At 40.7% G+C, this 15,909-nt stretch overlaps 1 protein-coding gene across 6 annotated transcripts in view; it reads left to right on the top strand.

Moving 5' to 3' along the window:
• Positions 1-15,909, top strand: part of agfg1a (ArfGAP with FG repeats 1a) — a 66,649-nt gene that overhangs the window by 14,591 nt on the left and 36,149 nt on the right. For all 6 annotated transcript variants that reach the window (XM_078206071.1, XM_078206060.1, XM_078206070.1 and 3 more), the window contains exons 3-5: positions 1,181-1,296; positions 10,408-10,570; positions 14,901-15,051. In XM_078206071.1, coding sequence (XP_078062197.1) covers positions 1,181-1,296; positions 10,408-10,570; positions 14,901-15,051 — 430 coding nt within the window. The remainder of the gene's footprint in view (positions 1-1,180; positions 1,297-10,407; positions 10,571-14,900; positions 15,052-15,909) is intronic.

The following is a 15,909-nucleotide window of genomic DNA, read 5'->3' as shown; positions in this document are numbered from 1 at the left end:
TAGTACACACGATGCAGCTAAGTACAAAAATGAATATTCCCCCATCCCGACCCCCAGCTTGGTTTTTCCCACTGTGGTCAGATATGGCAGTCTCCTCAGCATAGAGCAATCAAAAGGAGGGATAACTTGGGAAGTAACAAACGATCTAGAACCTATTCCTGGATATCCACATAACCTAAGCGCACACGCGTGCACTTACACACACACACACACACACACACACACACAAACATTCCTGAGAGAAGCAAAAAAAAACCACAAAATAATATTTCCTTTCTAATATGTCACAAAGACCAGTGCCCTGATCTTACAAGGCTCACTGGCATATTGTAAAACCTTTGATCCTCCCACAAAATACCAAAATCCCAGGAACTGTCATAAAGCTACCTTGACCCTCCCCTTCACATTGTGCATATAATTGGAACGGTACACTAAGTACAGACTACTTTAATGTAATCCTTTAAGTATCTCCTGTCCAGTTCTACAATGTCTTCATAAAATGTATATGTACTTTTCCTTGAAGAAAATTGATTTAAATAATTTAAACTCTCTTTCAAAACATTTCCATAGCTCTATCCCTGACTGCCGCATATATAACCACTTAAGTTTGTTGACCGATTCAGTGGTTCTTCAGTTGTGTCATTTGAATATTAAATCTAGGGTACATGCACTTTAAATTCGATAAATAAAAAAAATGTGGAGTGTATGTATCCAAGGGTCCGTGGCAGAACCCTTGTAGATTTTTCAACTGGTAAACTGCAAAGCCTCAATGCCTATTTGGTGCCTCATCCTGAATTGGATGGAGGACCAAGCCTTTCTGCAACGTTTTCAAGAGTGTTGCTTGCTTCTGGGGCTTAACTAGTTGTGTACGGTATCTGGCCCAGCTGGATTTCTCTTTGCCCATCTGTCCATCTCATCTGATTCATTTTATTGATAGTGCAGGTTATATAGCCAATAAGACATGGGTGAAGTTGTTTTTTAAAGAAAAACATTGTGAATGAATGTATAATCTGCCCTTTTAGATGTGAATTTCTTTGACGGCATGAAGTTAGATTTGCATCCTCGGAGTATATCTGTGCAAAATTGGTGAAAAACAACTACAAAGATAAAAGATAAATCCTTAAAACTGGTACATTTGGCATATTTAACAGGATGCCATTTTCTGCATTTTATTATTCAGGTCTGTAAACAGATTTGGCTGGGATTGTACGATGACAGATCATCAGTTTATCCAGATTTCAGAGATCCTCAGAAAGTCAAAGATTTCCTGCAGGAAAAATACGAGAAGAAAAGATGGTAAATGTTAAATCTCTGGTTGTTTATGTGGCCTGGTTAAACAGTGAGATGTGCCAGTCAAGTCCCCTGTGATATTCATTCAAAGCAAATTCAGCTCATCTGCTATCAGACCTTGGCTCAAAATCTATAAGTAGAACATGAAAGGATTGTGCGCATTCATGCCAATGCCACAAAGCAGTGAGCTTTGTGTTAATAATGCAGGGAAGCGCAAAAGAGGTATAACATGGGAAATGAAGTACCATGATGGGAGGGAGCAAGTGGAACAGGAGGTACATGTTGGATGCTATTAAATGGGAAACATAGCACTTGTAAGGCATTGCACAAGGAAATTGGAAGTATGTAGGGAGATGTTTTGGGGGGAAGAAAGGGAATATGAAGACATAAAAAGTGTCAGCACACTCTTAAGTGTCACGTAAAAATATGGGAAGTTCTCAGGGAATGGAGACATGTGTGATGAGGTGTGTCATGTGGAAGGGGAAGATCCGTCATGGAGAAGGGAAGGGAGCTAACAGGCATGACTTCTGATGCCATGTTATAGCTCAGCGAACAAAGCAGTGTCCTAATTGTAGGCATTCTGTGAATTAAGGTTATTCTATTCAGGGATATTTCCACGAGGGGTCCCAAATAATGGAAGCATCATTCATGAAGTGTCAACTTTCCAATATTAATAGCCATGTAGGAAATAATCTGATCTGGTCAGCATGATGTGCAATGGTGGTTCACTTAGGATTCCTATGGCTATTATGACTGGAACATAAATATTATTTTTTAAATTATTCAGAAGCTCAAAGATTCTAACCCAGAATCCTTTAACTTTAGGACCTCCAAAACAGATGACCAAAAGTACCTTGGCTTTCAGCACATCTCCACAGGTACCACTTTGTCATAATCCCACTTTAATTACTGTAATGGGTGTGACGGAGGCACTATTAAGAATCTTAAATTGAAATAAACAGAAGTGATCATAATGGTTAACTAATAAATGCTTTTGCGTAACATTCTGTCTCTCACACTTAGCCTTTACCTGCTAGTCCTTTGCACATTTTCAAACCTGAACCTAAATCTTTAGGATTACATTTATTAGAGAATTGATGTGTCAGAAGTTGCAGTGGGATGCGAGTGTTGTTAAATATTTTGATCTGGAAGATTGGTTGCAGTTAAATTAGTCAGAATAATCTTCACCATGTTGCTGGGCTTGCTATTGATGCAGTCCCGCTAGCTAATTATCTGACATGTTATGAAAGGTATCAAGCGAACCAAAATTATTCCCTGGCTAATTTCCTTGTTAATAATTTGATAGCATATGTTCGAGACCAGATCTCCAAATTTAACTACATTGCCTTCATTTTTAGTAAAATAGGGATAAACCCAAAGGAGTGACAGAGGATACATAGTATTTTGCAGTAGGGAAAATGTTGTGCCATGGTGCCTGTTAGCTCATCATGAATAAAGGGTTACATTCCTATTCTGGAATTGGATGTAAATAAATCCGAGTAAGATTATCAGTCTTTCAGTCAACATGTATTCGGATAGTGGGTAAAGCTGGTATATAAGAAGGGTAATCTTGTTGGGTTAGAGGATGTAGAATACAGTAGACGTTGCGCCATACAGGGTGGTTGGAGGTGCATCTGGCACGTAGGAAAATGAAAATGTGGAAGCTTAAATCCTCTTGACCTTTCCTGCTGCATGGTGGGAAATTATCACATTTTATTTCAAAATAGTATTTCGTCTCGCTTTGGAAAGGAGGAACCATTGTGAATGTAATGCTTAAATTTCAACTTCAGCAAAACTAAGTACAATATCAGAAGAAAAAGGTAAGACTCACATGTAGCTCAACAAGGCTCATGTGCAGGACCTGTTCATATCATTTTCATCTCTCCTATTTTATTGTAAAGCTCATTATCCTGTGCTCCTGCTGAAAGTTGGGGTATGTGCTTGCCCTTTTAAAATATTGACAATTTCAGCTGCGGTTTGCTCCAGGTGACAACTTGTTCCATGAGGTAGCAACTGTTGAGACTTGATAAATTATTCTAAATGAATGTTGCATGTTATTCTGCACTCCCAGTGCCGTCTGAGGAACCTTGAGTAAATGACTTTGAGGAATTCCAAATAAAGATCCCTGCCCTTGATTTACAGAATTAGGTTTGAAAATGTATACATTGATAATATCCCTCTAAGCCATGAAGTAAATCAGGTGCGTGTACTTTATCAGTCTTTTCATTATTCATATATTGTCTATACTGTTTTAGCATGAGAGCCATATTATAACTTTTAATTAAATAATAATGATAGGAGAGGAGTGACTTGATTTTTTTTGCCTTATCACAATTTGAGTGAATAATCCACATCTTATCACTTTCAATAACAATGTTTATAGCTTATTTAAGGGTGAAGTAAGCTGGATGCTGTACTAGTGATTTTAACAACTGTAGATTTGTTTACTTTAATATCTCCAAGGATTTGATTTAATTTAATTTCACGCTGGGTGAATTGATCTAGTTTAGGATAGTATGCACTTACCATAGAGTAATTAAATTAGCTTAGGGTGCTAAAGCTTATCTGTTGCATTACTTCATCCATGACTTTTTCATCAAAATCTTTGTGGCACGGATAATTTTAATAAAATGAAATAGTTATAATAAGTAGTAGGATTTAGAAAAATGTTTTTGGAAACATAAAAGCTCTCAACATTAACAGGAAAATGCTGATGACTTTTGCAATGCTCAGATTAATTATTGTCAGTCAAGAGATCATGACTGAAGTCATGTTATTTGCTAGTTTGTACATATCTTGATAAACATCCTATTCTGATGGAATAAAGTCACCGTAGTCCTAGATGACCATAGACTGTGACTGACGGTGATTTAAGATGAGGATCACCACACCTCAGGCAAGGGGCAAGGTTGAGAAGGCGGAGCCTTCATGAACAACCTCAGCCGGAACTTGCAATGTTGGTGTCACTCTGCATCACCAACTAACTGTCCAGCCTTACCTCAGTTGGTTTATCTAAGCAGTACACTATCACTAATTATAAGAGAGATCTAGTGAAAAAACTCAGTGCACTTAGTGCCGTTCAAAGTAGTGCGCCAATCACTGGTCACAACTTTGTCGGAATATTCTTCAACAAGGGAATGTTGGAGCATGTATAAAGGGATCAAAAAGGCAATGGGTCCATCAGTAAAGTAAATGGCTTCATTGAAAACAAAGGCAGGGAAGTTGTCATCGGCTGCAATAAGCAATTGGAGAGATGGGTAGATCCCTTTCTTAAGTTGTACTCCAGGGAGAACACTGTCACTGAGGAAGGTCTAGATGTCATAGAAGACTGCCTGTTATGGTAGAGCTCAATATTGAACCCCCAGTGGAGGAGCTTAGCAAAGCTATTGTCTTTCTTGCCGTGGGTAAAGTTCTAGATGATGCTATACTGCCTGAACTCAAGTATGGGAAACTGGTACTCCTGTAGCGTCTGCTGAGTCTCCTGTCTCTGCTGGAGGGACAGGGCAGTGCTCCAAGATGTATGTGACCCTGCACAAAAACAAAGATAACCGTGGTGATTCCAACAACTATTGAGGCATCTACTGGCAGAACATTGAGAGAACGTTGTCCTTGTTAGACTGCCCATTTTGGCTGAATGCATCAATTCTGAATCCCACTGTGGTTTCAAACCTGGAATATCTACAAATCTCAGTCGGGCAACTGCATAGGAAATGCTGTGAACAAAGAACACAATATATTGCCCTCATTGATCTCACCAAGGCATTCATCTACATGAGCAGAGGCAGTCTATTTAAGCTGCTGGAGAAAATTGGCCTAGGTGACTCAACGTGATCTCTTTCGACAGGAACATGATGGGTAAGATCGGCTATGATAGGGCAGCATTGGAACCTGTTGAGCTCAAACAGAGTTGTGTTCTTGTACCAACACTCTTTGGCATAAAAAAGGCTGTCATTGGCCTTAAGGTCATCTGCATAGCATTGCTACTTGCATACCAGAAGTGACAGAAAGCTGTTGAGCCTTACTCGCCTGAGATCCAAGACAAAGGTGCACCAAAGGTGCAGCAATGCGGCAGAAACATTCCATACAGAGGGACACCTACAACAGTAAGTGGACATACTCACTTATGCCTCCTAAAGAGTTTGACAATTAGCATCACGATATTGCCATACTGCCATCCATCAGCAGTGACAATGTGATGCTGGAGGTTGTTGATAGTTTCATATACATTGCCAAATCATCAAACCGTGCTCCTTCTCAACCAATAGATACTAAAATTAATACTTCACATACCATGCAGTAATGCTGTGTTTACTGGAATCATAATAATAACCTAACAGTTCAATGAAAACGGGCGGCACGTTAGCACAGTGGTTAGCACTGCTGCTTCACAGCTCCAGGGACCTGGGTTCGAATCCCGGCTCGGGTCACTGTCTGTGTGGAGTTTGCACATTCTCCTCGTGTCTGTGTGGGTTTCCTCCAGGTGCTCCGGTTTCCTCCCACAGTCCAAAGATGTGTGGGCTATGTTGATTGGCCATTCTAAATTGCCCCTTAGTGTCCCGGGATGAATAGGTTAGGGGGATTAGTGGGTAAATATGCAGGGATATGGGGATAGGGCCTGGGTGGGATTGTGGTTGGTGCAGACTCAATGGGCCGAATGGCCTCTTTCTGCACTGTAGGATTCTATGAAAACATTTTCATTCCCTTCTGTAAGAAGGCAGCAGCAGGAACAGCATGTCATAGAAACGTGTTGCTAACAAACTCTCCTCCATCCCTCCATCTTTTTAAGTCTGCATTTACTGATATTTAAAATACACACTCGCCTTCATCCCAATCAGCAGAATGTCATGCAGAAAACCAACAACATAGCTTTGGCTGATAATTAGTTTGTTTGGTAAATCTTCAAGTAATTGTGTTGATAATTTGTGATGTTTGCCAGTACTACGAGCATTTGACACACAAACCAGAAAATTGGATGGTCATTCATTCTTCCAGAGTGCTGTAGATGCCAGAACCAAAGCATTGTCCTCTGTCTTCTAAACACTCAAAATCACTGCTTAATCACCTAGTCATAGTCATGATGGCATGGAAGGAGGTTATCCATGCTGGTTCCCTGTGTAGAGCAATCCAATTAATCCTATTCCCTTGTTCTATCCCTGGAATCGTCCAAAATTATTTCCCTCAAGTGCCCAATGTCCTTTTTAAATCATCAATCATGTTCAGTTCCACCACATTGTAGGCAGCATGTTCCAGGTTATCACTTGCTGCATTTTTAAAAAATTAGTTCATCTTCACGTTTCTCCTACATCTCTTGCCCAAAACTTAAAATTTGTGTCCCCCAGTCCTTATACCATCAGCTAATGGGAAGAACTTTTCTTTGTCTACCTTATCTGAACCTGTCATAATCTTGTGCATGAAATTCCATGTCCCCCTGTTCCTGCACATTGTTTAGAACTGTGCCATTACATCTATGTTGGCTCTCCCTATCCCTAATGCGAAAATGCATCACCTCACATTTCTCTACATTATCCATCTACAACTTGTCTGCTTATTTTGTAGCTCACCTCTGTCCTGTTATAATCAATTGGTATCATCCTCGCTGTCTGCCCCACCTCCAAATTTGATATTACAGACAGACAGGGGTCTTAGCACTGAACGTCGGGAACACCACTATCTACCATCTTTCAGTCTGAAAAACACCCATTTACTACGACTCGCTGTTTTCTGTCCTTGAGTCAATTTTATGACTAAATTGACACTGCTCCTCTGTGAGCCTTAATTTTGTTAACTAATCTTTCATGTGGTATTTTGTCAAAAATCCATATAGACAACATATATTGCCTTCCCTTCATCAAACATCTCTATTACTTCATTTCAAAATTCAATTAGTTTAGACAAATGAACCTGACCTACACAAGAAATCCAGATACGATGTACGGAGAGCCATTAAAGATGCCAAGAGACAACCGGACCAGACTACAGTCCCAAACTAGCCACACAAACACCCACCGATTATGGTAAGGTCTACACGATATAACAGGCTACAAGGGCTGTAGCCTTGTATACTTGGCCGGCATGGTTGCACAGTGGTTAGCACTGCCGCCTCACAGTGCCAGGGACCCGGGTTCGATTCCCGGCTTGGGTCACTGTCTGTGAGGAGTTTGTACATTGTCTCTGTGTCTTCGTGGGTTTCCTCTGGGTGCTCCGGTTTCCTCCCACAGTCCAAAGATGTGCGGGTTAGGTTGATTGGCCATGCAATATTGACCCTAGTATCAGGGGATTAGCAGAGTAAATACGTGGGGTTATGGTAATAGGGCCTGGATGGGATTGTTGTCGGTGCAGACTCGATGGGTTGAATGGCCTCCTTCTGCTCTGTAGGGATTCAATGAATTCTAAGGTGACGGCATGTAGAATCGCTGGCAACAATGCTCCCCTGCCGATGAGCTCAACGCAATCTATGTCCATTTTGAGCATAAGATCAGCAAGAGGACATCGTCAAACCAGTATCCGCGGTCACCACCATTGGCCTTCTTGAAAATTAACCCATGGAAAGCGACTGGCCCAGAAGGGGTACCAAGACTAGCACTCAGACTATTCATTCCCTGTGTGTGTTTTTATTGGAAATGAAAATATCCATGGGGCGGGGAAAACAAGGTGCATTTGTTTCCTGATTTGCCAAGACATTTACATAATTAATATATTACCAGCTGTAATAATTAAGACTTTGTTAGGCTTCTAAGCCAATGATTAATGTTGTAGTATATATTTATAATAAGGATTCAGGGTTTATCTGATTTTTGGTCTTCCGTTAATTGGTTACAAGTTACTCAAAATGATGTGGTCCATGACTCACCTGCACGCCTACAATCTGTATTTTCATCAACCTCCACTGGCATCCCCATCCCAGATTTCCAACTTTTAAGCTTCTTACTTTTTCCCTCAAATTTCTCCACAGTATTGTCCCTCTTTACCTCCATGATCTCCTGCAGCTTTATGTCCCAATGTGGCCCTCTCCCTTCCCCCTAATCCACTATTGGCAGCTGCCCTTCAACCACCTTGTTCTCTTTTCTTGTGCAATACCTCTTAATATCTCTGCCGTGCTATCTTTTTCCCTGCTTTTAAAATCCACTTCCCCAAGATCATGCTTTTTTCCTACTGTTTAACTTTCTTCCTTTCGACTCCAACCCCTGCTCATTTTCCACTTGCTGTTCTTCAGCCTATAAAGTACTGAGATGTCTTTTTGAAGGTACTGAACACTTTAGAAATTTAACTTGTCAATTACAATATGTACTTACACTGTTTCTTTTGTTTGTATTTTGCTAAAATATGTTTTGTTCCAGTAACAAAAGAAGCAGGTTGGATTGGTACAGTGGTTAGAACTTTTTCACCACTGATAACATTCAGCTTTTTCTATGCCTTCTGCAAGAGTCCTAAATGACACTGAACAGCTTCAACTCAGGGCCTACAACAGAAAAGCCACAATTCAAATCTAATTGATACTGTATTTGTAGGAACCCTCATTAAGGCAATGAAGAAGTCTAATGTGTGGGATGTAAAAAGTCACACTGGCAGCACGGTAGCACAATGGTTAGCACTGCTGCTTCGCAGCGCCAGGGACCCGGGTTCAATTCCCGGCTTGGGTCGCAGTCTGCGTGGAGTTTGTACGTTCTCCCCGTGTCTGTGTGGGTTTCCTCCGGGTGCTCCGGTTTCCTCCCACAATCTGAAAGACGTGCTGGTTAGGTGCATTGACCCGAACAGGCGCCGAAGTATGGCGACCTGGGGAACTTCACAGTGACTTCATTGCAGTGTTAATGTAAGCCTTACTTGTGACTAATAAATAAACTTTAAAAATAACTTTGAAATTGTATTATTTGTTCTTCTGAATTGAAGATTGGACCGAATAGCTTGAATTGTATCCATTTTGTACATGCCTGACTCTGACACTGAACCCAGAAAATGTTTCATTTTCCAGTAATGGCACCACTCACTTTGATTTAAAATTTCTCAATTATAATAATTATGTTTTCAATGTCTAAATCATGGAAATAAACTATGCACCTCGCTGTAGGATTATTTTTGCTTCAGGTGGAATATGGCACCTAAAAGATTGGGATAGTAAAAGAGTGATAATGTGCTGCCTTACGACAACAAAGCACCAATAAATTCCAGAGCATGGGGTTTCTTAATGACTTGTGTCCAGATGCCCAGAAGGAAAAAGCTGTAAAACGTGGAAATAACCGGTACTGGCCAAACTGGTCTTGAATATCGGAACTTGAAACTTCAGTAGTACATCTGTCCAGATGAAATAGTGCTAAACATTTATTTCAGACATCAATGAGTTGTGCCATTGATCACATCATTCTGGAGCAATATTCTGGTTCAAAATTCTATTTGTCCAAAGCCCACAGAGTTAGCTATACCTCTGAGTTGAAATGGGGTGATTTTTCTCCAATTGCGCCCATTCAGGGATGTTCATTGCATTACGCCTAGATCTTTGGCACAGCATTAATCTTATGTACCTGCAGGATGTGAAGCTGGAGCCAAGGCTGTTTCTCCTGTTGCTGCTGCACTAAGTCTAAATTCAGTCAATGATGTGCTTGTACGTCCTCAATTGACTGCCAGGTGCAGGTTTTATGTACCAGAGATGAAATCGGTCGAAGCTAATGAAAACTATGGCTGAGCACATTAGATCAGTCAGTTGAAGAATGGCTCATTTCCTGCAACCTTATTTCTCTGCTGGGGAATGTCCTGTCCTCATGCTCACACTGTTTCTATGCTCTGATTCTAGGGTGATTTTATATTCGGGTTTTTACGCTCATATGCTTGCATGGAAATTGGTGCAAACCTACCACAGTGACCAGCAGACTTTGTTGATTGCCCGCCCTAGAACAAACCTCACATTCCCATATATCCGCAAGGCAGCTGCAAGCACTATAAGTTATTTTAGCAACTTCGAGCACTGCAGTCACTGAAAATTACGAAGGCTCAGTGATGGAAGAAGCACTGATGGTGCATCTTTGATTGATTTGGTGTCTATCAGTGTAACTGTTTTAGGAACAGCCCTGTTTTGAATGGTTTCTTGGTCCAGCATGATTCATTTTGTGCATTCTTTTCCTCTAGGTTTGTGCCAGCAGAACGGGCCTGGGCAGTGGCAGCAGCCCACGCTTCTATTTCGGGGTCTTCTGCTAGCAGTGCAAGTAGCACTCCTGAAGTAAAACCAGTAAAGTCGCTCCTCTATGAAACCACGCCAGCACTGTCTTTGAGCAAAGGAACACCAACCCAAGTAAGTAAGGAATGACTTAGTAATTTAGATATCACAGAAATTTGATATGGTATATTTAAATAGTGAATGAACTCTGTGTGCGTATACTGGCAAATCTGAAAGCAAAATCCCCAGTCATAGAGGGAATGACCAGCGAATCATTTGATGTTGGTTGCAGAAGTAACGTGAACGAGAGCTTGCTGCTGCCTTACAAATCTAGCTGGAGTGATGTTTCAACTTTGGATGCAAATTGTGCTGAAATCTATGCTAGTTTTTCCAAATGAATTTGTGGTTCGAGTTTCTGCACAATTTCCTTTCCATAACCATGACTTGATATTCCAGTAACCACAACTTAACATTTTAAATCAGTGCATTTAGGCAGCATTTTGGAATGCAGTCGTTTATTCTTTTGTATCAGAAAACAATCCTTTATATACTTAACATAGGAAGCGGCCATCTCGACCCATTGAGCCTGTTCCACCATTCAATGAGATTATAGCTGATCTGTGATCTACTGCCATTTACCTGTCCTTGCCCCATATTATTTAATATCTTTGGTAACAAAAATCTACCTGATCTATCTATCTAAAAATCTCGGTTTTTAAATCAACATGTGATCTCGCATCAGTTGTCATTTGCAGGACAAAATTCCAAATATCTACCACCCTTTGCATTAATAAGTGTTTCCTATTTCACTCTTAACTTTGATTTTTCTCCCAGTCTTGGACTCTCCTATAAATGGAAATGATTGCTTCCAATCTTAGCCTATCAATTCCCCTTTAATATCTTGAACATTTTGATTAAATCAACCCTTCATCTCCTAAATTCCAGAGAATACAGCTCTGATCTGTATAATCTCTCCTTGTAATTGGTGTCCAACTATCATTCACGTGAATCTGTGCTACATTCCATCCAAGGCTAATGTATTATACTGAAGAAATGTTGCCCAGAATTGCAGACTATACTCCAGGTTCAACCGAGGATTTGTATAGCTGAAGCATGACTGCTACCCTTTGAATTTTATTTCTCGAATTATAAAGGCCAGCAGTCCATTAGCCCTGTTGATTATTTTCTGTACCTTTTCATGACGTTTTAATGATCCATGTTCCTGGCTTCCCAGTTTCTTCTGACCTCCACTGCTGTTAGCATTTCACCATTCAGAAAGTGCACTGTTTTGTTTTTAGATCCAAAGTAGTTGGTTTCATATTTGCATGCATTGAATTCCATTTGTCACAGTTTAATCCATTCACTTAAGCCATTAGTATCTCTTAGCAATTGTATGCTTCCACTTGCATCGCATACAATGCCCCCTACCGTTGCGTCATCAGCAAATTTGGATATGTGGCTTCCTATCCCATCATCTAAGTCTTTCATATGGTGGATAGACGAGGCCTTATCACAAATCCTTGCAATTATACTCTGTCAATTAAGAGTATCTGTCCATTATCGCTACTCTCTGTCTACTGCTCAACCACTTTCCTACCAGCTCAATAATTTGCCTCCAATTCTGTGTGCTTCAAACTTATCTAACAGCCTTTACTAGGGAATTTATCAAATGCCTTCTGGAAAATCTAGATGGGCAACATCCGCAAACGTTCCCTTGTTAATTAAGTTAACCACCTCTTCGAAAAATTCATGATCTATTGTTTATAACTTGATCCTGACTTTCTCTGATCAACTGGAAAGTTTCAAGGGTTTCAATCACCCTATCCTTATCTAGCAATCTCCCAACAGCAGAGCTTGGGCCCATTTAACTTGTAGTTCTCTGATTCCCACCTACCTTAAATAGCAAAATGTCAAGTGCAATCTTTTACTTTAAAGGAATGGTTTCCAAGTTGCAGGAATGTTGGAAGATTAAGATTTAAGAATAATAACCTGGTACAGTTTTATATAACAAGAACAAAGGATACGGAAAAACTCAGCAGGTCTGTCATCATCTATGAGGAGAGAAACAAGAGCTAATGTTTCGAACTGAACAGAGGGAGAATGTGTTACAGCTAAAGAAATCACGACCAAAAGTAGCAACTTGAAGAACAAATGACAGATGACCTGGTGGGAGGGGAGTGTTTTGTATTAAGGCAATACATGTATGAAATAATTTTTTTAAAAAGAGAAGAAATGGGGGCTTAAGTTGGAGGAGAAAGGTTAAAATATAAAGTTGCTGAACTCAACGTTGAGCTCAGAGGGCTGCAGTGTGCCCAATCAGAAGGTGAATATCTTTTTTATAAACATAAGCAGTTTTCATTACTTTCTAGTGCACCACGTGTGAGGAAAGTGTTAGTTGAGTTTCTTTATTAGTGTCAGAAGTAGACTTACATTAACACTGCAATGACGTTACTGTGAAAATCCCTGAATCGCCACACTCCTGCACCTGTTCGGGTGCACTAAGGAGAATTTAGCACGGCCAATGCATCCAACCAGCGTGTCTTTCGGGCTGTGGGAGGAAACTGAAGCACCCGGAGGAAACCCACGCAGACACGGGGAGAACGTGCAGACTCCGCACAGACAGTGACCCAAGCCGGGAATCGAACCCCGGTCCTGGAGCTGTGAGGCAGCAGTGCTGACCACTGTCCCACCGTGCCGCCCTAATGATTTTAAATAACTGAAAATGACTTTAAAAGAAAAAAACTATGCAGACCATTTAGTTGGCGTATGCTAGATATTTTCCTAGGAGACTAAATATTTAAAAGGTTTTAGAGGATGCCTGCTGGTACCTTGTACCTAAAAAAAAAGCTTGCTCAGAAGAACCTTCTCAATGGGCCACCACCAAGCCCAATTGGTGGAAAGTTGCCATGCTCATTCACACAACTTGGGATGGGGCTGTGTTCAAAGCCAGTGAAAAGATCACAAAAAAACATGCTGGACATAACTTGGGCTTGAAATTCCCAAACTTTGACATTGGTTTGTCTGATGTCAGGTAAATACAAACCAGCAGAAACTCTACCCTAGTATAATTTGGGATGACAGGGAGATCAGAGTTGGAGTAGAGTGGAGGATTAAAATGACAGATGACTGGGTGCTTAGGGCCTTGTTTGTGGACTGAATGGAGGTGTTCCGCAAAGTGGTCACACTGTCTGCACTTCATCTCCCTATTATAGAAGAGATCCCCAGTCTGAACAATGAATACGGAATGCTAAATTGAAATTGTTTGGTGTAGTGATGTCTGTCTCTTTAAGACAATGCAGCAATGGAGGGTCACCTGACTTGAGGGACCAATGGAAATGGAGTGTGTGTGTTCACACCAGAAGGTGGAATCCTTTCTCAGGCAGAATCTTCTGGAAGTATGTAGTAAGCATGAAGAATTGGGATTCTGGCCCAGGGCAGCCTTGGTGTTTCAAAACCCTCCTGTACCAAAGTTTCTTGTTATCAATAAATACCCTCCTTGTCCAAACAAAGTCTATCTTAATAATTCCAGATGTCGGCCATACAAAATATATAACAGAAATAAGCACAGGCAATCACTATTTCACCTGGAAAGCGTTTTTGGGATATTAGAGTGAGGCAAGAGAAGTAAAAAGGGAAACTCTTGAGAGAAGGGAAAAGCGAAGGCAGCTAAACCCTGCTTGTATGGGAAGGTACCATAGGAAAGGGAGAGAGTGGTGGTGATTGTGGAGTGAACAAGGATCTCTGGAAGGAATGGCCCTTATAGAATGCTGAAAGGGGAGGGGAAGATGTATCTGGTAGTTTTGTTTAATTCATCTAAAGTTAAGACCTAATTATCTTAACCAATTTTTCAAATCCTTTATATTGAGCTGGGAATTTACTGAGTGTTTGTACTACATATAGCAATAGTTGACTGCTTGTGAGTGTAGGTGATGTAGAATCCACTTTGATCTACTGGTGTCATCTGTTGAGACAAACATCTTAGAAGATGGATGTTATTGGAGCATTATTATTAATTACACTTCAATAAACTTCAACTATTTTGGCTCATACCAAGGGTATTAATTGCCAGCCCCCCAGATCAGTGAAATCTCAATTCAAGATCATTGCTCATTGACATTGCCAGTCGCTTCCTTTCCCCAGGCTCCACCCTCTTCACAACTATTACTATGTTGACTCTCAGTCAAAGAACAATACAGCACAGGAACAGGCCCTTCGGCCCTCCAAGCCGCGCCGCTCCCTGGTCCAAACTAGAAGGTCGGCACAACATCGTGGGCCGAAGGGCCTGTTCTGTGCTGTACTGTTCTATGTTCTAGACCATTCTTTTGTATCCCTTCCAACTACTGCCCTATTATCATCCTCAGTGCCTCCTGTCCTATCATTTACTAGGCCAAGGAATATGGATAGTGGCAAAACTTGTTGATATGCAAGTGAGTTAAAGCTAAATTTATGGTACATGTTTTTAAAGTCCCCAGCAATGAGTCGATCACAAGGATCCCAACAGGAGAAGAAAGTGGCTCCATTTGATCTCCTTTCTGACCTCGGAGGAGATATTTTTGCTGCTCCTCAGTCTGCACCTCCATACTTTGCAAACTTCTCACATTTTAACAATCATGCAGGTAAGACAAAGTTCACTTTTCCTTTGTGCTGTTTTCATGTCTATTGGTATTGAGTGAAATTTTTCTACACTAAAATATTTGGATTTTGGGATAGCTGCATCATTAATGTATTTAAATGATGTGGAAAACAAAACATTTCCTTTTTCATAACCATACTGACAATTGATATACTTGACATCTGCTTAATTGTACATCATGATTGTTAAGATAGTGGAATAATGAATATAATTGTGTAAATGATGACTGAAGATCACCTGAGCTAGCATGGTTTTAGAGTTGGGGCCCTCGATTTGAATCTTTTTTTTCAGTGCAAGACTATTTAAAGATTTTGGTCTCCCAAAGCACTCCCTGTTTATAGGGCCATGATGTGGAGATGCCAGCGTTGGACTGAGGTGGGCACAGTCAGAAGTCTCACAACACCAGGTGAGACTTCTGTATGTTGGTATCACGAACTTTCGGAGAGCTGCTCCTTCATCAGGTGAGTGGGAAGGTCTCTCCGCTCACCTGATGAAGGAGCAGTGTTCCAAAAGCTCGTGATACCAAATAAACCTGTTGGACTTTAACCTGGTGTTTTGAGACTTCTTACTGTTTACAGGGCAGCTGGTTTTTGTGTTCTCTAGAAGTTTTTAAAAGTCATCTGCTGGTGAATATGCAAGAGTAGCTAACATTTAGTTATCTCACGTCTATAGCACAAAAGAATGTCTTATGAGCCTCTTCAGACCCTCTTTATCTAACTGTCCGCATATTCTTCCATTACTTTTTCCCTTCATGCTTTATCTAGCTTCGCCTTGAATGCATCTATGCTATTTGTCTCTCGTACCTGTTATATTAGAATGTTTTACAGTCTAACCACTGTTA

This window comes from Mustelus asterias, chromosome 3 (assembly GCF_964213995.1).
Source record: "Mustelus asterias chromosome 3, sMusAst1.hap1.1, whole genome shotgun sequence".
Classification (NCBI taxonomy): domain Eukaryota; kingdom Metazoa; phylum Chordata; class Chondrichthyes; order Carcharhiniformes; family Triakidae; genus Mustelus; species Mustelus asterias.
This window is presented reverse-complemented; position numbering and strand designations above follow the sequence as displayed.